Source organism: Amblyomma mixtum, chromosome 5, assembly GCF_055824585.1.
Source record: "Amblyomma mixtum isolate Tamu chromosome 5, ASM5582458v1, whole genome shotgun sequence".
NCBI classification, from domain to species: Eukaryota; Metazoa; Arthropoda; class Arachnida; order Ixodida; family Ixodidae; genus Amblyomma; species Amblyomma mixtum.
The window spans coordinates 168,609,727-168,634,989 of NC_143016.1; the positions used below are offsets into that span (position 1 = coordinate 168,609,727).

The 25,263-nt window shown below is 46.3% G+C and overlaps 1 protein-coding gene across 1 annotated transcript in view; it reads left to right on the forward strand.

The window, feature by feature from the left end:
- Positions 1 to 23,371, forward strand: part of LOC149344626 (sodium/nucleoside cotransporter 2-like) — a 141,561-nt gene extending 118,190 nt beyond the window's left edge. Inside the window, exons 5-8 of the mRNA XM_089547270.1 lie at positions 13,356 to 13,481; positions 17,317 to 17,444; positions 22,112 to 22,280; positions 23,195 to 23,371. Of these exons, the coding sequence (XP_089403396.1) occupies positions 13,356 to 13,481; positions 17,317 to 17,444; positions 22,112 to 22,280; positions 23,195 to 23,371 (600 nt within the window). The remainder of the gene's footprint in view (positions 1 to 13,355; positions 13,482 to 17,316; positions 17,445 to 22,111; positions 22,281 to 23,194) is intronic.
- The last annotated feature ends 1,892 nt before the right edge of the window (positions 23,372 to 25,263 follow it).

Sequence of the window (25,263 nt, forward strand, 5' to 3'; positions counted from 1 at the left end):
GACTGCGAACTTTTTCCGTTTCGTTTCTGTTCTTTCTGTGAAGACGGCAGCAATGTCGGCGCTTTAAGCTTTTTAATTATTTTATTGCAACCCAAAGTGATAAGCTCAGCTGGATATCCTGCTTCTTTAAGTCTCTTAGCCTGATTATCAAAGCTTTCTTGCATAGCATGGTGACAAGATTTTGACAACACAGATGACAAGGATGAAACAACAATTCCACATTTCACTACCTTAGAATGATGTGACTTATAGTTCAGCAGCGGTTTGTTGGCCCGTGGCGCGTAATTCCAACACATGTGTCCCTTCACTTCAGTCAAACATAAATCTAAAAATTGTATCTGGTTATCGACCGGTACCTCAGTGAGGTACCTCAGTGAGGCATTATGAGGGTGAACAGGCCGAGGGACAAAGAAGGGCAAAAGGAATTTGAAACGCTTATGCGAGACGTACGCATGCCGGTGGTGTATTGCTCGCTCCCTGAGCTTTCCACCGCGTATGTGACACCATAGTGCAAAGCCCAGCGTGCTGTTGCGCACACTGCCAGCGATGAGGCCATGCTCGATCGCTCCTATACTTCCGTCCGAGGGACTATGAAAACCAGACGACTGTCACCGCAGTGCCTTCCCCATTACAAGGATAAGCGTTTGCTGTATACTTCGCACTAAGCAGCACTGGATTTCTTAGTGATTGGCACCTGCGTAAACGAGGCGATGCTTCTTTCGAGTGTTATTCATGATGCAAAATAGCCTTCAATAACTCCGCAGCGGTGGCTTAAGTATGGCACTGAATGTGCGGTTACCAACCGGAAGAACTGGTATTAATCATTAGCTCTTCGAAGAGGCTTTAATTTATAAACTTTCAATCAAATCCTACTACAGGTAACTGGAGCAGTCAGCAACGTCTTGTTTAACGTCACCCAGCAAGTTCAGATTCCTAGAAAGATTCAGGAAAAAGAACTCCTTATTCTTCTAGGCTGTAACTATATTGGACCTAACTCTCCTACCCAAGCTGCCCCTCCCATGCGCAAACCTTGAGCTCTGATTCTTAGTGTGCTCTGTTACACTATCCACACCAGTCCTTCCTTACCCCTATTCGCCCTCCTGAAGTGCCTGTTTAGCGTCCGCACAAGTGGAGCATAAACTGGTCTTGGTGCTCCAAGCCGTGGAGATTTTACTGCTTTATTCGCGGCCTGCCATCCTTGCCATCCTACCAATTCCATCCTTCCATCGCTCTGGTTTCCTCCAGGTTGGCACTTTCGCCGTGTTTCGGGAGTGACCTTTGGCTAGGTTGGTAATGGTCCAACACTGGTGTAGCACGCCAGCAAATGGGAACAATAAAAGGGAGTTTATTCCAGAGCGCCATAGTATTTATAGAGCTCTTGTAATGCTGACATGCGTAGTATGTGGTTTATGTGCAGATGACCATACACTCAGCCACATCTTCCCTCCCTCCCCAAAAAAAATAAAAACAAGGAAGAAGGAAAAATTGGTTATGTTCGACAATCGGGCAAGGGACACCGTTGTGGTTCCCTGCAGAGGCTCTTACACCTGCGAAGCCCGTCTTCAGGGCTGCCTGAACCGATGTAGAATCTGGCAGTGCTGCTTGGAAAGGAAAACGTGTGACTGGTTCTGTGGCTGTTAAGTGCTTTCTTGTACGCTGTAACTGTCGTACGCTGTCATTATCAATTCTGTATGAACGTGGCGGATGCGCGGAGCCAACCACCATTGCGGAGCCCAGGTTCTGTGCTGGATGTCGTGCAGTGCTACTGAAGACCCGCTTTGACTTTCTGTCAGATTTCTTGAGGACTTTCTTTAGTACTTAGATAACCGCCTACGGATTTGTTTGTAAGTTGTATCGCGAAAAAAAAAGAGTACAAGTCTACTATGATCACGTATTCATTACCACCATGAGTGAAACAAATCCATGTCAACAGCCTGACACAGCAAACTCGACACCGGATGATTGGGTATTTGAAGATTTGCATATCAGTTTCATTTTTGGCATATTGAGCAGGACTTGGCGAGGGCATGCAAGATACGTCTGAATTCCTGCTCGACCAGAACATCATTTTCCTGGTCCTTGCTTTCATTTTTTTTTCCCCTCCGTGGGTTGCGTGAAGCCTTGGTAGGATATCCGGGCGCTTGGTTTGAGGCACGACCAACTTTTTGCTTCGAAGCAGCAGGCCATCCTCGAAATGCAACTCGTCGCGGCAGGCCTAAAATGGCCGTAGCGCATTGCAGTTTCGTCTGAGGCCACTCTGTGCTTGAATCAAGAATCAACTGCGATTGCTTTCCTCGCGAATTATCCGCAGTTGCTGGTCTGAAGAGAAGAGACATTTACTTCAAACTGCCCCGTCTCCTCTTGCGATCGCAACTTACTTCGAAAACGGGAGAGACCGTCAGCTACGCATTGCTCTGTCAATGGTTTGAACTTCACACTGGCTGTAAACTTCTGAAGCACCAGCCTCATGCGTTGGAGGCGCATTAGGGACTCACGCAGATGCTTCTTAAGTATAGTGTCGATTGGTCTATGGTCGTACTCCACAGTTACTTCCGACTGCCCAAACATAATCTTAAGCCTCGTGCAGCCATGAACGATTGCCAAGGCCTCTTCTTAGATTTGTGCCTAGGGCTGTTCTGCTGTGGTTAGAGAACGGGGCGAGTGAGCGATACATTGTCCGTTATACAGCAATTAGGCTCCCCCATCGTACTGGGTGGCGTCAACTGCCAATATCACTGGTTGGTCTTACTGAAAGTAAGCCGTGGCTGGGGTTGCATAATACTAGTTCGGAGCTCTTGAAAATATTCTCCTGTTCGTCTGCCCAACACACCCTGTGTCTTTCTTCAACAGCTCGTTAGGCGTCGCAGATATGGCAAATTTATTAGGGACAAAGCGTGCGACAAAGTTGATTATGCCGCGGAAAACTTCAAGCTTCTTACAATTCTGTGCTGCAAAAAGAGGCAGTTTTTCTTATTTGCCTTCAATTTCGGTTCTCTGCAGCGCAGTAGTTACGTCAAGTTTTTGCCATGCTCTCCTCAAGTTTTTGCTCTAACTTAAACGTGCTCGTACTGACGTCCGTCACAGACTACACAGTCCAAGCCCTCTACTACTCCGTGTATGTCTTGTTGCAAAACTTCTGAAGCCGACTTATAGTGCATGTGGCGGGCTTGGGTCGTAAAACTTGACCTGCCACAACCTCGATTATGCGTCTCTGGTGGAAAAATACTTCACACTAGGAAGACGCGGTACTACATCCCCTAACCTTGGCATGGGGTAGTGTTCATTCAGGATAGCTTTGTTCAAGTCTGACTGGTCTCAGCCTATCCGCACCTTCTCTTTTTTAACCACTACTACCACCATGTGGCTTCACAAGGAACTTTGTTCAGTTTCATTGGCGATTACCCTGTCTTTTCGAAACTCGGTTGCTTGCTCAAAGCGGGACAGTGCGCACTCTCGCGTTTTTCGAAACTGCAACTCAAGCAGTCTTCTTTTTCTTTCATTGCATATATAGCTGCAAAACCTGAGGTACTTACTCTTGCGTCCAGTATTTTATTAAAACATTCCGTATCGCACACCGCTGCAGGACAGGTTTCAACTATGTTGGTGTACTACGGGTTTTCGCAAGAGCAGTCTACCCCGCCGCGGTGGCTTAGTGGTTACTGCGCTCGGCTGCTGGCCCGAAAGACGTGGTTTCGATCCCGGCTGCGGCGGCTGAATTTCGATGGAGGCGAAATTCTAGAGGCCCGTGTACTGTGCAATGTCAGTGCACGTTAAAGAACCCCGGGTGGTCGAAATTTCCGGAGCCCTTCATTACGGCGTTAAACCCTCATAAACTAAACAAAAGGCAGCCTCTGCTGCAGGGCTTTGTCTCTGACCCCTATTATAATTCTTCTTTGCAGCAGCCAGTCTTCGATCTCGGCAAATTCTCACTGTTTTCAAAGCACCCACAGTTCAGTGAGCCCATATTTTAACCAGTCACCGTCTTGCTGGTACATAGAGCTTAAGCAAAATTTGTCTAATGTCATATTTGCGGTAGGCGTGAAGTGCGCGTCAAATTTCTTGGCTATAATATAGCCGTAATATTTGGTTCTCAAAGCTGACAGTGTCGAATGCTCAGCTTGCTTCTTCACTGGGAGCCATTAAAAGCGCAGCGGTTTGAACCTCGGTTGATTCTTAATTTGTGCTGCCATTGCGAACAGGTCGAACCTTCTTCCAGGCATTCCAGCTGATGCTCAACACGTCTCCTGTTATGTCGATCGACTTCAGTGGCGGTGATGCCAAGGTTCGATATGTTTACGGCCGCGTTTTTGGCAGTGCTCTCGCAAGTTAGGTGATTAGGACGGCGACACGAAGGGCGGCACTGCTCTGTGCTGCACTTCTGCCAACATGTAGCACGCCACCTAGTGGGAACGAAAAGAAGGTTTATTCCAGAGGGCCTTAAAACTTATACAGCCCTTGTAGTACTGAAATATACCATGTTGCGCGCTGAAGCAGAGTGCCGCCTTCGTAATGTACGCTGAATAGCTACGCCTTGTGTGCAGGCCGTGCCTCCCCTTCTGTTCTTCGGCTTCCTGGCGAACCTGCTGTTCCACTGTGGCCTGGCGCAAATGGCCGCCACTAAGTTCGGTTGGCTGCCGCACAGCTTACTCGGACTCACCTCCTGCGAGGCCGTCGTTGCCGTGGCTAACGTCTTCATCGGAATGGCGAGTCAGACAGATTTATTCGCACTACGCGCCACTGCGCACCTCTACACACAGATCTAAGTACAAGTATACCTCCGATTATGCTTTCGTGGCTTTAACGCGCGATGCATTTTTTTTTTGTTTCGATGCATTAAGAAATAAAACGCGGCCAACACTTGTCGCCGTTTCTACTGAGCTTCTCCCAACTCTAAACTTCCTTGAGGCGCTTGATGAGAGGTAGCATATTGCAGAAGACTGCCTTTTGTACACTTAAAAATTATACCACGGTCCGCCATCTGCTTCGACGTAGAAGCTACTACCATGATAGGATTGGTTGCCAACTACCAGTCACCAGAAAGTCTGTTTCCAGACACCGGCACTTGCATCCATGGCATGACTGTTTCCATTCTGGGTAGCTGCTTTTATAATGTCCGTAATCGGTGGTATCTGCTGCATGCACTCACTAACGACCGCAACTTTTTATTTTCACGCTTTTGGAGGTTTTGTGGCCCCTACACAAAAGGAGCATTTTTTACCTCAGTTTCCAAATATATTCCGGGCCTGACATTGTATCAGGAACCTGTCAGAATACAATACAGTATGATATTAGGATTATCTATACGTAATAAATTCACGTTTCTATATCGGTATCACTCTCATCCCTTCCCGAGCCCGGCTCCTCTCCGCCCCGCAAATGAAGTCACCTCCGATTCCCACACTGGATTCGAAGTTCCCCTATCTTTGAAACTTGTTACAACGTCTGGGGATACGGCACGTCACGAATTAAAAAAAAGGGCCTCCGCCATAAATGTATGACGGTATAGCGTTAACGGGTTAATACACATATATGTGCGGGATTTGTAAATAAATTAGTAAATTTGTTTCTGAGGAAACGAAAATAACGCAGTATTTGTCTCACACATCTAGGTGGACACCTGAACCGCGCCTTAAGGGAAGGGAGGAAGGTGGGAGTGAAAGAAGAAAGAGAGAGGTCTCTGCAATAGTTTCGCCCACCTAGGGATCTTTAACATGCAGTGACATCGCACAGCACACGGGCGCCTTTTACGTTCCGCCTCCAACACAACACGGCCGCCGCGGTCGGGTTTGCACCCGGGTACTCCGGCTCGGTAGGCGAGCGCCTTAACGACTCAGCCACCGCTGCGGATACGCTTCATTCTCTTCTTTACATCCATAGATCCCTGGGAGTCCTCATACCCCTCCTGGTACAGTGGTGCACCGGCTAAGCGATGCGCCACAGCCCTGCGATGGCAGGTGTAGTCATAGGTGGTGCTTGTGAGACCCAGGTTGCCCTTCCCGAATGACCTCTCACGACCAATCGTTAACTTAGTTGCCGCCTGTCACTGTGGTCGGTTTTCTCACAATCCAGTCGGCAGGAAATGATGACGCCACAAAGTCACGTGACCTAGGTGGTCAACCTAGGTTGCTTCTCCGGGTAGTGTTCGCTGACAACGACGCCGTCGACGACGCCAGATTTTCAACAGAACGGGAGCCTTAACGCTACTGCGTTAAAAACCACGACAAGCTGAGCTGCAGTGATACTCTTGGCCGTCCAATTGCCGTCCCTTCGTGGTCGGCTGCTGCCACCCTGTGCAAGTAGAGACCTCCGCAATCTCCTTCAATGGCGCACAGCTGCACACCCGAGCATTCTCAAACAGGACAGTAGTGATAGAAGTTGTGATCTGGCAACTCCCCAGGGATCGTGTCGCTCAAAAGAAATTTCTACACTCGTGAAACGCAGTTGCTCCTTGGCGGATTTTACTGCGTAAGCCCTAGCAGTGCCACGATGTGGAAAAAAATTGGCAGTGGCTTAGCTGAGCTAGGCCAGGATATACCTAGCGAAAGCAGTTTCACCCACTGACATTTCGGTAGCGACACGCCGTCGTTGTCGTTCCGCAGATGGGCGGAGTCTCTTCGAAAAGCGTTCCTCTCGTTCTTCGGGCGTCTCGACCTCGCGCTTAGCCTTTCTCGCCTCGTTTTCGCGCTGTCGGCTGGCCTTGTACCATGGGACGACTTCTGGATCGGAAGACTCAATTTCACGCAGCCTGTACCGCTGCCGTGAGGAGCACACGGGCACTCTCCTTCTTCCATGGTGCGCGTCTGAGGAGCGAGCACATCGCTTCCGGCTTATACCCCAGCTGCGCGGAGCGCCTCTGCGCATGCGCAGTGCAGCGCAGCGACTGCGGCGCCACAGTTGCCATGGTACTGGTTGCCTTTGGCAGGCACCGCGAAATGCGCGTCTGCTACCCTAGTGTAGCTTTCGCTGCAAAGCCGGCGTCTGGCTGAAGCCTCCGAGAGTGAAGCCGCCTCCCTCTGGAAGCACCACCCATCAGCCACCTCCTCAAAGCCACACCATAGCTAGGGGGCTGCCCACCCATCTACTTACTCTCGCCCTCGACCAAAGTTAGACCACCTTCATCCTCCATTGGATTGGAAAACTATTATTACCGGCTTGAGTAACAAGTGAATTAGTTGATCTTGCTAGGTGGCCGCCAGTGGAGACAGGCGGACATGTACTTGTGTTTCCAGGTCAGAGCTGAGCAGCCAGGTCTCCCACTGGCCCAGGTGCTCGAGCCTCTGAAGCGATATTGGTGGGGAATCTGTCGGACTGTCCCAGAAGATGTGGTCTACAATGGCTTTGCCGCTGCATTTGCTGCACTCCGGCTAAAATCTATCCACGTACATTTGGCTTAGGACAGCGGGATTAGGGAGAGTTTTAATTTGGAGTTGTCTCGACAGTACCTCCTTTTATTTGCTTAAGTTTCTATGCGCAAGTTGAAAGATTAGCCTTTCTAGCCTTTTATGCTGAGTGACCTCACGTTGGGTATTAAGGCAGTCTCTTGTCATTCCGACGTCGGAGTTAGTATCCACAGCTTGGCCCATAGATCTTCGAGGTTTATCGTGGGCTGCTTCATTCTCCGGGTTTGACGAGTGAGCCGGTACCCAGACCAGTCCCCCGTCATTCCTGTCTTTAGGATAATTCTTGAGCATTCTCAAGGAAATGGCAGGTGTTTTTCTGTTGTCAAAATTTTCAATAGCCACTTTTGAATCACTGATAATCACTTGCGCTCTTGGGTTTGTCAGCACTACGGCAATTGCTCCTTTTTCGGCTACTTCTGAAGAGTTTGTGCGTACAGTCGCTTTTGCTACGAGTTGGCCTTCCTCGGTCACCGCGGCTATTGCGTACGCTTTCTCGGATGTTGGGTAAGCGGATGTTGGGTATCTCCCCGTCATTTCCTTTAGTGATCCAGAGGGTTATATTGTCGGCATAGAAAATATGTCTGAAATTTGGGATCGTCTCGAGTTGTTTCAGTAATTCTACGACTTCCAGAGGAAATAGGAACGTCGACAGTACCGAGCCGTGCGGGGTCCCCCGAAACCTCATATGAATGTGATCCGAGATTGTCCTGCGGAGCGATATTTCTGCCGTCTTCTTGTCCATAAACGATCCAGAAACCCAGGTCAGAAATTGTTCCCCATCTACAATGTCTTTATAGCATGCACAACAATGATCAGAATTTTCACACGACATTGCCAACAAGACACTGTGGACCATGGGCGGCAGTGGCAGTGACGGACAATTAATGCCTAACAACAATAAGAAAAGACAAACTAGCCTGCAAATTCAACCAGTTGTATGAGCACCCTTGTGCTGCAACCTGCCTCCGCCATCGCTGCACGGTTTATGAAGGCTGTGGAAGAGTTGCACGGCTTTATAGTCACGAGGAAGAGGCGTAACTTCACGTGATGACAGCACGATATGCAGCCCCACTGGGCGCGTCAGCGAAGCCAGCGGATTGCATATAGCCCTTCATACGGTAGTCTTGCTGGGGACTGCAGCGAAGGAGCTGCAAATTCAAACCGTTGTATGAGCACCCTTGTGCAGCAACCTGCCACCGTAACCACCACCGCTGCCCGATGCAAATGGTGTCTTACGTACAGCGCGTAGCCTACTAAAGCTACATTGCTGCCGATATCGGAACATTATATTTCGTTTTCCTAAGTGATGCGTTTTACCAATATCCCTCAAGAGAATAGTATACAACAGCTGTAACTTGCCGGTACTCACCTATGGGGCAGAAACGGGGAGGCTAACAAAGAGGGTTCAGCTTAAGTTAAGGACAACACAGCGAGCCATGGAAGGAAAAATGATGGGTGGAAGGAGATCGGAAGAGGGTGGAGTGCGCGAAGGAACAAACGCAGGTTAATGATATCCTAGTTGAAATCAAGGGGAAGAAATGGGCTTGGGCAGGGCATGTAATGCGAAGGCAAGATAACCGCTGGTCCTTAAGGGTAACGGAGTGGGTTCCAAGAGAAGGCAAACGTAGCAGGGGACGCAGAAAGTTAGGTGGGCGAATGAGATTAAGAAGTTTGCGGGGATACAGTGGCTGCAACTGGCAAAGGACAGGGTTAATTGGAGAGACATGGGAGAGGCCTTTGCCCTGCAGTGGGTGTAGTCGGTCTGATGATGATGATGAAAGGATGCGTATTCAGCCACTGTGATTAAGCCGTCGCGACAGTGGTCACGGCGCTGTGGACCGATTTTCAGTAGAGTCACTGGAATAACTCTAATTTTTATTTCTCAGCCGGCCCACACACAGGCTTCTTCGCCGACACAGAGCCCCCTGAAGCACTCTAAAATGTTTAACGTTTGTGGCGACGCGCTTCCCTGGCAGCGTAAGACTCGCGAACCGGCAAAAGTGTAGTGGCGGTACGAGGAACCATGCGGCGCTGAAGATGCGGCGAGATGCGGCGCTGAACTTCAAAGATCTTTTTTCCTCGCTTAAAACAATAAATGTTCCGATGAAATTCACTGAGAGAAGTTTCAATGAAACTGGTTATCAATTGGGCTGCATATCATATTTTTACTAAAAACGCCTCTCTACAAAATCTGTGGTCAACAGCGCGGCACAACCACCTTTTTTTTCAGCCAGGCAGAAATTTGGGCGAGTTGGTACGTATTCATGATACTGTTCACAGCGCAACAAGAACAGGAAAAAACGAAAGACGGAAGAGTAACACAAACAAGCGCTGACTATCAACTAGTTTTTATTGAAGAACAAAAGGGGTATATATAGAAACACTTATCAAGCAAACAGACGTTTTCTGGAAGGCACGTGGGAGTTCAGATACCTCAACTCCTCAACTCAACGTGGGAGTTGAGGTATCTGAACTCCCACGTGCCTTCCAGAAAACGTCTGTTTGCTTGATAAGTGTTTCTATATATACCCCTTTTGTTCTTCAATAAAAACTAGTTGATAGTCAGCGCTTGTTTGTGTTACTCTTCCGTCTTTCGTTTTTTCCTGTTCTTGTTGCGCTGTGAATATCACCTTTTTTTTCTAAGTTCGACATTTTTTCAGAAATATACTTGTTTGTAATATAGCTTTAACCATTAATTGAAATCGTACATATCACAGAAGCGCCGAAACATATGATGCTGCTCACCAAAGTCTCGAATGAGTATTAAAAAAAATAGCGAAGACGGTATTGCTTAGGGAAAAATAGCAAATTAAAACATTCACAAAAACATAGTGCTGAAAATTTATTTCCTGCGTGATAAAAACCCCAGTGAATATGCATTATCTTTAAAGACTTTTCGACCGCAAAAGTAAACTATTTGATTTTTGTAATTCTTTTTTAATGAGACCAACTTTGCACTCCTCTGAGACATTCGAAAGGTTGTCACATGACCAGGAATTTTTTCCCCCCAAAGTTATTAAGGGTAATTACTTTAGACCTTTCAGTAAAGAGCCTCAAAAATATGAGGGGGGGGGGGGGGGGGTTCTTGCGCAAACTCTGGTAAGTTTGGCATGAAATGACTCATATAGAACATGTACTAATGTGACCTAGATCTCTTTGAGCACTCACAACATTCTTTCCGAAATTAAGTCCACATGGTGCTTCTGATTTTACCTTCAATGTATAGCTCCTTACCTATTGATCTGATTCGGAGACGCTGTACCTTGTAACCTAGTTTTATTGTTCCATTGCTCTTTGTAATCTTTTTTTCGCTGCTGCTTTGACCCTGTTTTTTGTCTGCCCTTGTATACACTGCGTCCCATCTTCACTTTCTTTATCGGTCCTTTGCATTGTCTTCATTTTTCTATATCGCTACTGTTCCTTATGTCCTAATTTTCTAACCCTATATTGTTATCCGCGATTTTATGCTCCCATTCGTCCTGTGTAACTTCCATGATGTATTTATCGTCTTCATTATTTGTATTGTAACCTACCCGCATGTATTGTATTTGCGCTGTGTTTTCCTGAAGTTTTTCCCCTCTAAAAAAGGGGCAGCACAGAGGCTCTCGTTGTTCCTGGGCACTATAAATAAGCAATAACTGATTTGACTGACTGATATATTGTTTGGCTCATGGATTTACTAATTGACTGATGGTTAAAGACGGTGTAGGGTGTTTGGTTCATGGATTTACTAATTGACTGACGGTTAAAAACGGCGTACTGACGAGTGCATAGCGAGCCGAAGGGGTAAGCAAGTTACGCAGGGTTTAACAATGGTTATACCCAAAGGTCGAGCGATAGCTCTGGCATGGCTAGACAGACGGTCCTGACTCCTCTTCAATGGGTAATGAGGCAAGGGCGGCTGCGCGGCGCTTATATACGCACCATACTCTGACGTCCCGTCATGGACCTCGCAATATCGCCACCTCGACGAAACTCATTTAAGGTGAAATGCCAAAGGTCAAGGGCCCAAGGGCAAGCCAACTATGGTGGACATAAGGCAACATGGTTTCCCTTTTGCAGACATGGTACACCAAAGAGTTTTAACTTGGTTAAACCTACGATAATGCGAAAGCATTCCAAAATCGCCAAGGCCAAATTTCAGCAATGGCCGAGGCCAAATTTGGAGGTCGCCATCGTGTCAGCCTCGCTCAGTTATGGTTGGACATGGATTTTTCTTTCTTTCTTTATTTGTTCCTCAGACAGTGTCTAAGAGGAGGCCAAGGCTAAAGGCTACGAGCTTGACGAGGCCTTGGCCCCTTGTACAAATTTTTGCATCAACGAACAGAACTCAGGCATAATACTTCGGCCAGTAGCAGGGAAAAAATGTAAACAATTCTTTGAAAGGCAAAATTTTATCGTCCTGTACATCAGTCTCAAACGATCCAAAGTTGTAAGAAAACGCGGATTCTGTAAACATATCCAGGTTTGCATACGAAGGGCACAGACAATAGGAACATCAAGTGCAAAACCGGCACTACAAACATCAAAACCAATACACAAGAAAAGCAAAGCCGAAAGTTGGGCGAATTAGATAACGTTCATGATGAAAAGATAGCGCAGAAGGAACACGTGTCGTTCACTTTCCGTTCCTCGTGCTGCCCACCGCGCCATCTCCCCATCATGAACAAAAGAAAAGAAAAATAGAACACCAAAAAAATTTTGTATCCAATGGCAAGCGTTAGGTACCACATTCCATGTGCAAACCGCAGAACACGTATTGTCGATTAAATCGATTTGATGAGGCTCTACTAGAAACACATATCATTAAGTTGTGTATGAAATTGCTGAATTAACCAAGAAGTGTCTGCATTCACATTTAAAAACAGTAAAAGGTTTGTTGAAATCCATGTGCATCCCAAAGCTGTTTAACAGTTTAGTAGACTGAAAAGTTAGCGTTTGGCTACCATAATTAGTTCGTATCATAAACACTTTGGTAAAAATCGGCCAAGGTCAAATTTCGCGGTTCGTCCAGGCCGAATTTAGAAACGCCAACGTGTCGGAAACGCTCAATTTTTGTTGGACATCAACTCTAGAAACGGGCCAAGGTAAAATTTCGGGGGTTGCCCGGAACGAATTTTGGGAAGGACCCGGGCCAAATTTGGAGGACACCATCGAGTCGGATACGGTCAGTTATGTTTGCACATCGATCGATTTTGGTACAAATCGGCCTATGTAAAATTTCGGAGGTGGCACAGGCCAAACATAGGAAATGACCCGGGCCAAACTTGGAGGTCGTCATCGTGTCGTACTTGGTTAACTATGTTTGGACATTTGGCGTTTAACTTAAGGCTATGCACGGTTTTGTGGTCCGTTTTCAGTTCTGGCAACACTGTGATTTAGCCCCAGAACATTTCCTATTTGAAGAGAGCGCGTGTTTCGACCAAATTATTGCGCCAGCTCAACTGCACCTGTGCCTTATGAAACCGACTGCGCGGAATGCTTCGCAAGCCACCTGCCTTATCAAAACCAGCGCCACAGGCGTCGTCTGCACCTGGGCAAACCCTTTCAAACGCTGTGCATTGATACCGGGAGCGCTTTGGGGCTGGTGTCACCATCAGCACCTATGTTTATCTGTAAACGACAAACCGTTTATTGCTAAGCTGCTGATCAAGGTCAATCAAGGTCAAGGATCGCACCGACACGGAGATCGACTTTTGCATCTAGTAGATCTATTGCTTAAAAGACGTTCAGGTTGTTAGTAATCTCTAGTCCGGGCTGCATCTGAGCAGGCTTCGTATCGATAGCAATAATAGGTAGCAATTCCGGTGCGAAAGATTGAAAAGCTTTGCCAACAGATGATATAAACCCCGCTTGGTGCTGTGAAGTGCCCGAATTGTGTTTTTAAGGTAGTATTTTTAGTTATATGCAGTCTTTTTACTCTGCATTTTTTCCTTTTCGACGCCATTTCCACAGAGCGAGGCACCCTTCCTGATTCGTCCGTACGTGGAGCGGCTCACCCTGTCCGAGATGCACTGCGTCATGACCGTGGGCTTCGCCACCGTTTCAGCCGTCGTGCTCCCCGTGTACACCGACCTCGGGGTAGGAAAAGCTCCCTGACGCTGACCAATGTTATTTTCTTTATTCTTTTGTTTTTTCTTTTCAATGCGACAGTTCTAGCAGCAATGGCAAGTACATTCACTTGGGCGGCTAAGTTTGCAAATTACCTGCACAACAAACAAGAAAACTGATTCTGAGGTAACACTACTATGAAGAGCCTTGAGAGACCTTGGTGAAAGAGCCCTGCAACACACTATCAAGTAAAGCCACATTACAGCAGTACTTTGTGACCTCCCTACAGGAAGGAAAGAAGCAGGCAAGCTTTATTCACAGTAAAGTGAGGACAGTTAATGTAAAAGAAAGTAAGGCGTCGCCAGTCCTTCCTTCAGGCCGTTAAGGCCTGAAGTCGTTAAGGCCAATATAAAATGAAATACTTTTTCGCGGCACTCGGCTCAAACAGGTGACACTAATAATGGCGTTTGGGGGATCGTCATCTGCGTGATTTTTCATGCAAAGTCAACTGCGTTGCGGTCAAGGACTCCTAAATTCGCGAAGTGTTCTTGGTATGAACGCAGCTTTTCGCGAAAACCGTATTCTGCGGTGAAGCGAGTGTCGGTTTCAGTTTGTTTAGTTGGAATTGGGATAAAAAGCAATTATAAGGTGTACAAATTTATACAGGAGGAGGTTCCGCAGTCAGTGACTGTACGGGGAGCTACTATATCATTAAGTAGAACAGTAGTAAATGATAAAACACAGCAACTGCAATAAAAACTCTCTGAACACTTGTGCAGTTCTCGCGATCGGCAGCGGCACAGTTAATAAAGAAAAGGTGTGTGCAAACAAACATAATCTTATACAAGTAGTACACAGCTGAATAAGTTATACAATACAAAACAATAAACAACATGACAGCAAGAAGAACTCGGTAAAGTTGCTCTTGGAACATGTAATGCACAGTTAACAATTATGCTATTCGCTCCTGTGCAGTTTATTTAATAATTGTATGATTTCGAAAACCAGCTTAATAATTTTTATTAACGAATTCGGTTTTTCGGGTTTTTAAATTCCGCTGGTAAGCTATTCCAGGAAGAAATTGATGAAAAATGAACTGTTTGCTACGCATAATTGGTGCATACTTTAAGCAGAATTAGATTTCTGTTAATCGCAAATCTTACTGTGTTAGCGTTTGTAAGCTTAGGTTGTGGAATAGAAGGAAATGAGGTGTGTATATTAATTAGCTTGTGAATGAAGATATCAAGGTTAATTTGAAAAAGCTCACGTACGGAAAGAATTTTCACAGAATGAAGTAATGACTGAGCGTTTGAATCGAAAGAGCTGAACGATATTATTCGGAATGTATGTAGAAAACCAGCGAAAAGGACGCATTCACAAGGAGGAGAAGTACACAGGACAACGCTGGTGTCACCGTTGTCCTGTGTACTTCTCCTTGTGAATGCGTCCTTTTCGCTGGTTTTCTACATACCATGCACCAACTGGCCCAACAAGCTACGCTTCTTCAATATTATTCGGACTGCTTGATTGTGACCTGCTTGTAAGGATGTCAGTTGAGTACTGTAAGTGTTACCCTAATCGAATGTATGAACGAGTTCTAAAGTGTTAAAAATGTAGGCTGTGTAAAGTCTGAACGGATTCTGAGTAAATCTTTTAAGCCATAAGCAATCTTGGTCTTGAATCTGATGCGAGCTATGTGCGAATGAAATTTCAGTTGGCGATCTAATTGTCCTCCTAAAAGCATTGATGACTCGCTGACTGCGCTGAAGTTTAGTCCAATTGAAATGGAAAGAACACACACTATTTGCCTTTGGGGCAAAGTGAACAGTACAAACTTAGTTTTATCAGCTTTGACCTGCAACATGTGCCGGGAGCACCAGGAATATTTATTTATTTATTTTGAATACCGGTAACCTCGAAGGGGTCCTTACAGGAGTTGGTTGAAAAATGAAGAAAATAACAGAAAACAAATACACATGAGGAAACAAGGTCAGCAATGCGTATAAGAAAGAACTGGCTTTTCAGCGAGTACAATAAATTTTTCCTATGTTGGCTGCGCTGTAGTACATAATTGCAAAGTGTTCCATTCGCGTACGGACCGCGGAAAATAAGAACACCAGAACGAGTTATTATTGCAAGATGTGTCTGGTTTGGCGCGTGTGTCTTATATCTATAAAGACTGAAAAATTTAGCTGGAATGAGTTGTGAATAAGTAAGTAATGAAATTTCAAACGCTGCAGCTTTGCTGTACTTCTCAGAGTATGAAGACTAACGCGCTGTAAAAGCTCTGTGGCTGAATCGAAACGACTGCAGCGGTTAAATAAAGAAACGGACAGCTTTCCTTTGGACGCAGTTCAAATTTTTTTTTTTAGACAATCTGTCTTTGGGCAGATTGGCTAGGTCGCTATTAAGTTTGGACGCAAGGGCTGTTATGCCTTTCTCAAAGTTATATATTGCGGAGTCATCAGCATATAGTATACATTCGGAAGAGGTGTGAAAGTTGGGTAAACTGTCGATATAAATTTAAAAAAAATAATAGTAATAATTGTATTCCAGCTTTCCGCTTTTTCGACTTCAAAAAAAAAAACACCGATTTTAGGGAATTTTACTTTTTATAATTAGAACGATATATTCAATAGACAAACCAGTTTCATTATGTGCTCATTTTCCTTTTAATATGAGGCGTACGCAAGGAAAGTGGCGGGTATTATTAGGAATTCCGGAAATTTCGACCACCTGGCGTTAAAGAACTCCAGGTGGTCGTAATTTCCGGAGTACTTCACTAAGGCGTCTCTCACAGCCTGAATCGCTTTCGGACGTTAAACCCCCATAAACTAAAGTATTGTTGCGTGAGAAACTATAGCTATATCTACCTTCATGAAGATTTGTTTTTTTGTCGGACGCAGATGCGCATGATATATACGCCCATTTATGGCGCTTGAAATGGCTTGACATTGATCATGTGTATATTAGGTTCAGCTCGTTCTTGGGGATATTATTACGTACGCATAGACCGTAGACGTTTCTGCTGGAAAGGATTCATCTGGTTGCATTCTGCGAACTGCCAGGTTACGAATGACCAAGCTTAGTGGATATTGCTCCTGCTCACAAGGAAATACGCTCGCTACTCCATCATCACCGATATTAAATCATCTCTAAATTTAAGCGCACTTGAAAAGCGAAGACTCGTCACCCTGATAAGTCACTTTCACAGGCTTTATCACAGTCGTTCGCCCTTCACAGAATCTCATATCAAACCAGCACATCGGATTTTTCCCCGATTAGACCACTGCTTTAAAGTGCAGCCCAAGATCGCTCACACCAAACTTATGCGCAATTCGCCATTGTTCCTTGCCATTTACCATTGGAATAAGCTTCCTGCAGAAATCGTTTCCGAAAAAAATTACGGCGCATTTGTTAGCAAATTGAAGTGCTTACTTCATGCTTAGTTATTCTTAATACACACTCGCTAGAAATTGAATTTTGTCTCCTGCATTGTGGTCTATATGTGTGTGTGTTCTCAAGTCTTTCTTTGACCCAGTTATGTTCACTCTTTACTGGACCGCGTTTGTTTATGCTTTTCACATTTTCAGATTTCAAATTTAACTTTGTTATCTACCTACTACATTGACTATGGGTTTTTCAACCCCCCCCCCCCCCCCCCCCCCTGTGTATTGCCTGTAAAGGGCCTTTAGGGTATGTGAATAAAAAAAAAATCTGCCACCCGATCGGCTTTATTACCAAACCACTGTTTAACGTTCATCTCTCATTCCTGCTGTGCAGGCGATTTATCTTTTTATGTCCTTGAAACAAGTTGCCTTTCGAACAAGACCAATTTTTTTTTCTTCTCGTGCGTGATTCGCAGCTGGACTCTGTCGACGTCATGGTGGCCTCTCTGCTCTCCACAATTGCCGGCATTGTGTCCTCGAAGCTGTTACAGCCGGAGACAGAGCTCACCGCCTTGGCCTGCTGCAGCGTGAGAGAACAAGACAGGTAACTGGCGCATGCGATGTTCAGCAGGTTTACTAGCAACGGAACAAGAGGAAGAAAGCGGTGCAGGAGGAGTTCGAGGTAAACGTTAAATGGTGTGTGAAAGATGTACGGGTACATTGGCGTTGCCGCGCAATGCGACGAGGCTGACACACAGGCCTTCGATGCCGAGGGTACTTGGCATGCGCATAGCCCATGCGTCTAGACGAACATCGTGTTTACAAACAAAATGGAGGTTTTTGGCAGGCGGATCCGACTGGGGGCTAGCTTAGCGCCCCTAGTAATACATGGAAGCGCAACTTTTCAAAGCAGTTTTCGAATCTCGCAGTGCACCTATGATGTCGTCCCTTCGTGAATAACAACCAAATTCTTCCTAGAACAGGTTCTGAAAGTATGAAATGTTTAAATTCCGTGAGACGTGCGCATGAGATTCATCCGCCGCATGGGGTTACGGGCGGTAGCGAGGCCCATAGAAACATATGCAAGCAAAACTTTATATTCTCGTTTGACTGAGCAGCCATGGAGGCGGCCGTTCATTAACAGTTGGCGGGTGCTTTCAAGAAGAGTGCGGCAAAGTACGCTTCGTCATTTCGACGCTATCTTTTTAAAATGCTGTGCCGGACATACCCCAAAGAAGTGTCTATCCGCTACGTGTTTTCCCGAACCGCGCAAGCTTTTCGTGTCCTGTCATTTCTGGCACACACTCTATATTCTCTCGCAGATATTGCCGTTCGAACGATAGCAAGGTTTGCATTGAAGACACTCCTCAAACAGCACGATAAACGAGCTGCGCACTCGAGCCGACGACTAGCACCCTGATCACACATAGGTAGCGCTGGCGGACGCCGGGGGGTTTTACCAGAGGCGGTAGGGGTTATCGTCTGGAGCGCCATCTGCTACAGTGCGTTGTTCTATTTCGTTCGCTTTCAATGGCGTTTGAGAACTGTTTTATCAGGTGATGCTGTCTAGACTGTCTAGTTTTAACGACTGTATCCGTGAGCAAATTATGGTTTGGTTTATGGTTTATGGGGTTTTAACGTCCCAAAGCGACTACGGCTATGAGAGACGCCGTAGTGAAGGGCTCCGGAAATTTCGACCACCTGGGGTTCTTTAACGTGCACTGACATCGCACAGTACACGGGCCTCTAGAATTTCTCCTCCAAATAAATTCTAGCCGCCGCGGCCGGGATCGAACCCGCGTCTTTCGGGTCAGCAGCCGAGCACCATAGCCACTGAGCCACCGCGGCGGCCGTGAGCAAATTATGACGGATTCATGTCGGATGCAATGTCAGACTACACGAGAAGCTTGTGCGATTCGGGGAAACACTGAGCGCATAGAACGATTTTTGGGAGTAAGGCCGGCGTCGTAAACACGTTTATCGCGGCAAAGAAAGCTACAAAATGACCATACTTTCTAACACTCTTAATCAAAGCACTCGCCAAATGTTAACAGCCGCTTGCATGGATATTCCGTAAAACGAGAAAAATATTTCTGAAAATTTTGCTTACATCGGTTCCAGTGGCCCACGCTCCTGTTCCGCAGCCCCAGCCTGCAGTCACCCCTACGCGCACATAACACGGTGTTTTGAAAATACATCGCCTTCGAGATGACCCTTCGTACTTCAGAACCTGTTCTAGGATGAATCTGGTTGTTCTTCACGAACAGCCGACGCCACAGGTGGTCTGTGAAATCAGAAAACTGCTCTGAAAACGTTTTCCTCCACAGCCTTCTTTTTACCCCCAAGTTTTTCCCCAGTCGTTCCAGCCGGTGACTGCCGCGCCACCGCCTCTTGCTTACGTCACAGGTCGGTGTTGGTCTATACCACTGGGCTGCAGTTGGTCGCCTCGAAACGGAGCAAGGAAATTCAGGGAGGTGGCTTTCCACTGCAGGTTCGCCAGGGCTAGGCAAGAACGTTCTGTCAGACATTTTGTCGCAAGCCCGGTTGCCTAAACAGTGCAACCTGTGTGTGTGTGTGTGTGTGTGTGTGTGTGTGTGTGTGTGTGTGTGTGTGTGTGTGTGCGTGTGCGTGTGCGTGTGCGTGTGCGTGTGTGTGTGTGTGTGTGTGTGTGTGCGCGTGTGCGTGTGCGTGTGCGTGTTGTCATCTTCATATAAATTAATGAGGAAGCTCAGACGTGAGTCAGAATTTCAAGTTGGGCTACATGGCTTGACACTGCTTTGGTTAATGAACAGCCAAAGGGAGGCTCCAACGGCAGCTTTAATGCAGCCCTTATTCCCAGCGTGGTCTGGAGTTAAGAAGGAGGAGATGCGGTAATAACGCAACTTGCTTAATAGCAAAATGAAATCAAGCGGAGGTGAGATATGACTAAATTTCACCTCATGGCACCCTGCTGCGATCGCTACAGGCGGATAATGGCACCATGTCCGCTACGTGCGAACTAGGTAAAATTTAGCTGCAGCATGAGCCATCATGTGAGTTCACGACTAGCGCACTAACTCGCCACCATCTGTCTAGTTTGCAACGCAGAACCGCATCGTTGGGAATTAAGAAAATTAATCAGGTGTATCCATGCATTGGTACGATACATGCAGTAAAGAATTTTGTAAGTAGATATTTAAACAGATATTTTTTTAATGGACAGGCTATACAACCAGAAAAACATCATATCAGTTAAAATTTTGTTTTTCCAGCATAGATATATTTCCATGAATACCCTTTAACTTTGTGCCGATGTACATCAAAATCATAGACTGCAGTTTATCTTAGGCATGTGTTTCATGCATTCTGCTAGAGAAAATCATTTATTATGTTTTAAGATATAACATTTTGTACGTGTAAGTGGGCCTTTGTTTTTTGTGCAAATGTCTTCCAAAAGAGACACGTTAATATACAACATTACAATTGCTCGAACTTCGTACGCCAAAAAGACGCAAAGTGTTTTTTTATTCAATTTTTTTTGTTCCATTTACTAGTTTCAGTATGCGTGTTTTTATATAACCGAGATATGGTTGCGATGAATAGGTTTTGATTTTATCGAATCAAAATTGTGATTTTTTCTTTTTGTCGCTCACCCAACTCTTTGCCTTTATAAGTGTAAATGTGTATTCCAGGCCGATTTCGCGCATCAAGGCCGATTTCATGCCCAATAATGTCGTATACTGAAGCCCGCCAAAAAAAGAATCACAACACAAGGGTAAATGGCCCGAACTCCCCAATGTCTACTCCAGAGATAACGGAAATGATCTGTAGGCGGAATTTTGGCTCGTTACCGTACGTTATCGTTAAAAAAGCAGTACTTTTGCTTCCTGTAATGACAGGCGTATAACATTTCTTACATATCTACAGAGAGGACGCCCACTTTACGTAGTCCGCATAAGCCTTGTGTAAAACTCTGGAGCAGGGAAATTCCGTGCGCATAACTCGAGACCTCATCGTGGCTTGCAGTTTTTACTGCATACAGTTGCGCGGTAGTGGAGCCACATTTGCCTGCAAGCAAGATGGGCGGGAGCACTTCACCCGAAACGATGGGCTGCATTCTAATTTCAATTTTAGTGCGCTTGCACTTATAGTGGCGTCTCCCCGCATTTCGGCATTGTCCGTCCGTCCGTCCGTCCGTCTGTTTGTCTGAAGCCGGTTTTGTGGCAGGCTGCTCACCTGCCCACCGAATGGCGGGAATGTGAGCAGCCTCCCAGCGTGTCACGCGGCAGCTTAATTAATCATGAGAGGGAGCTCGGGAAGAGCAACCTGGGTCACAACCCAACCCAAGCAAGCCGAGTCCCACCAATGACGAACCTGCCATAGAAAAGCTGTGTCGCATCGCTTGGCCGCAGCACGACTGCGGCAGAAGGACCAGGAAGGCTATTAGGGATCTATGATATATAGTGTGGCCATAGATGAACATAACCCATTATCCCTATCCGAACAACTGCCATCCGTGAACACTGGATGGCAGTTGGATGTATGACTGCCATCCGTGAACACCGGAACCGAAGTGAAAGCCGAAATGCTAGTGCACCTAATTCACATTTGGCCTTACTACGCAAATCGGCCATCACTTTTTATTTTGTGGTGCACACTTCTCGAGTGCTCTACACAACGGTGACGCAGGCTGTACTGGTACAATTACAATATGAGTAATCAACACATGGTCACCAGTTCCAGACGTACGTATTTCATTGCTGGCCATAACTCATGTTATGGCTGGCGACGAAACTATGGAGTCACAAATGTTTATCTGGCTTCTTAAGCATGACTGGACAATTCGAAAATAGTGGTAAAATACAAACCAAAAATTATAGTCCGAGATATATCATTGAAAAAAGAACCACCAATTTCACTGCTATCATGCACAAAAACATAATAACTCGAGAATTCTTCAGGATCGATTGTGTTCATAGAAAAATAAATAAAGACAAGACAGCCGTTGTTATAATATCGTGTCTTGCTCATAACTTTTCGGAACATGGATGGTTCGGAAAGAGAGATGGTTGTAGATTAAATTAAAGTAGGTTTAATTTATCCTTGTATACACATTTGCGCCTGTAATATGAAGGGTTACATAATTACAATGCTGCTATTGAAGAAGAGTTTCGTTAATGTAAAACCGACCTCCAGACTAGGACAGTGTTGTTACAATAGCCTAGGAGCTCGCCTTCACTTTCTACCTTTAAGTACCCTCCAATGCGCCATTCTTCTCCGTGTGGTACGCAGCCCCGAAAAGCGTGGCCCGATGTCCGTTCAAGACTGCCTGAAGACCGTGGCGGCTCTGGTTGAGGCCGTCGCTGTCAGTTTGGTGAGCGTCCTGTCGGCCGAGGCGTTCGCTAGGGAGCTTTGTGGGAACGCCACCAAACTCCTGTCCCTGCCAGAACTAACTCCGCACGTGAGTATAATGGCTGGGGAAATCTGCGCTAGTGGCAGGAGGAGCACGTCCGCACTGCATGTCACTTCGGGCTAAATAATGACACTAGTCATGGCAATCGTGGCACAAAATATGTTAGAGCTCATACGGAACTACGTTGGAAGCACTGCGCAGAAAAATTACAAGTAGTTCAAAGCCCTGTCGACAAAGCAAGTTTGTAGAACCTTTAATATTCCCCCTTTCTTCCACCTTCACTCAACTCCAGCGCCCACTGTTGCAACCGTGCAGCCTTGCATTTGCCTCGCATAGGTATTTTTGTTTCCCGCCCACTAAGAGAATGCCAGCAGGTATTTTTGCTTTTTGTTAGGGCAGGCGTTTGCTTTTGGGACCGCGAAATGTGTGCCTTTTTTTCTCGCAGCATTGCCCTTCTCAAGAGCAGGCGTGTGCCTTCTAAACTGAAGTAGCCGCGATGACACGAGCATTTGAATCTTATGAACTAGCGAGCTGCTTGACACGCAAAGCGAAGCGCTTTCGAAATTAAAGGACTTCGAAGGCGCCTCACACTTAAAGCCATGGAGGAAAAAAAAAACTGAGAAGGGAGCGTCCGGCGACAGCCTTAGAGCCTAGTCTTAACAAGTAAAGATATAGTAAAAAAAAGAGCGACAGACTAACGTAGATCAACCTCCTTGCTGTAGATGCCCCGCGCCACAAGCCGCGCATACACGCTTACTGAAGCATACCACAACCAAAACATAAAGGACTGACTCAGAGAGCGAAAAACTGGGAGAGAAAACGGCTTCATAAACACGCAGCTTGCGAACGCTGACCGCGTGACGTCACGCTCTCTCCTTAGCTTTTTTTTTCTCCATGCTTAAAGCGCTCGCTATTCGAGCTCGGCGGGCGTGTCAAGCGGCGCCCCCTATCGGCTCGTGCAGGCTATACTGACTCCGTTCCTCGAGCCCCTTGTTCTGCTGATGGGTGTGAGTGCGGCCGAGGCACACGCGGGCGCCCGCCTGCTGGCCACTGGGCTGCTGGCCAACGAGGTGGTTGCCTACCGGCAGCTGACTGGACCCGCTCTCAGCGCGTCCCTCTCGGTGCGTACTGACACGTGAAGACCACTTACTGTAGATTCATGAAACAGTTTCTTTGAAGCTGTAGCAGAGAAAGAAAATCAGCCTGATGCAATTATGAAATTTGGAGCAAAGAGTGTCAGTCGCAGCCAAGCTGTTTTCGAGCTGTCCGTACTCAGAGCAATGCGCAATAACGCGCAGCAGTGTGAGCGAATGAACGAGCTGGGATTAGCACGAAGGCATGTCTTGAGTAACTCCTTGTTTCCAGAGGTACCGAAATCCTTTCTAATGCCCCACCAGCCTTTGAAGAAATGCGGCCCCAGAAGCCCGATGATTTCAGCTGTAAAAGTACTTCCAGGGCGAATTTTGCAGCATCTGCGGTGTTAGCAGCGACCGTCCAATGCATCTTTACAGCCTACTAGAAACCGTTTTGATGCACACAGATTTCACTTTAAAACAGGTAACAAGAAGTTTATCCGTGGCTTTTATCCTGAATATTGATGCGCGACATAATCGATCCTGACCTTTTCAGCTTTGCAACTCTTTAGCTTGCAAGTGTTGCAAAGGCAAATGAAATAGACAGCACGGAATAAGTCAAGGCAGCGAAAGGGCGCTTACGCTTGAAACATTAGGCGCCAGCTGTGGTACTGCTAATCGCACCATAATGCCACTAAGGGAAACATGGCATGTACATTGACCTTGCAGAGCTCAGGGCTCTCCCTCTAGAGCGGTTGTGCACGCATATTAACACGGGATGCAAGGTAGAAACGTATTGCACGTTACACAAACCGTAGCGCTAAGTTTTACTGCTTAATCTAACTGAAAGCGAACAGCGTGGGATGTTTTTCGCTCCAATGGGGAAATTCTTAGCACTGCCGGTACTGACACACCTGCAAGTGCTGCTCTTTCGTTCTTTGCAGGCGTAGATGCACCAAACATTTCTGGCGCGTTTGTTTGAATGATAATTTATTTCTACACATGGATCACTGTCTGCTGTTCACTTGCGCTCGTTGAGTATTTTCTATCTGGATTTCTACTGTCATGTTCATTAGGTTTCAATTTCAGCAGCCGCACTTTGGCAAAGATGTCTTATTGAGCTTGAGGTATCGGCGGCTCGGGCTTGCTTCCAGCGGTCAACGCCCTTCATATATAGGTGCACTCGGCGTCTGCTCGTTCTTCGCGCCCAGGCAGGCGCGCACATACACACAGCACAGACTGTGTAATTTCCTTCTCATTATTAGCAAAGTGGAGAGGGCATCACTCAGCACGCTCAAAGCTACGCCCTCTCCGTCGGCAATGAGTAGAATTTACTCAAACCTTTTCGATTCTTTGACTGCGCGCGCGGACTAGGGACGGGTGGCTCGGATACAGAAAATTTCGGAAAAAAAACTTTTCTAGATTTTTTTCCCAAGGCATGAAAATAGAAAAAAAAATGAGGGACTGTCTGGTGCCAATCAGCAGAAAGCTCTTGAAAAGTTATGTGCTGAACCATAAAACCCTCCTGAACGGTTGCGTCAGAAGAATCAGAAAAGGTCACTGCTAGACTACCATTCTCCATTTATTGAAATTATTTTTGGTAGCAATTAGCTATGACACCGTTTTATAAGATGGCCTAAAAAACTGAGACGGTTTAGTATGGTGCGTTATTGCATCGCCACTTTGGCACGTCGCTAGCGGGAACCTTACACCGTGAGCACTGCTGAGCTGTATTGTGTTGCACCCTCCCGTTTTACACATGGGAACGTGGGTATACATAGAAGTATTTTAGAAGTGAATTTTCACCGCAGCCACAGGTAACGTTCTGATCAATGTAGTCGCTGTGTACCGCTTATTTACGCGTAAATCAAATTCATCTCTTGACTTAAGAGAAAGAAGATAGGATTACATTTGGCGTTGGCAAAAATATAGCGCTTATCTGTTTTTTATTTATTTAT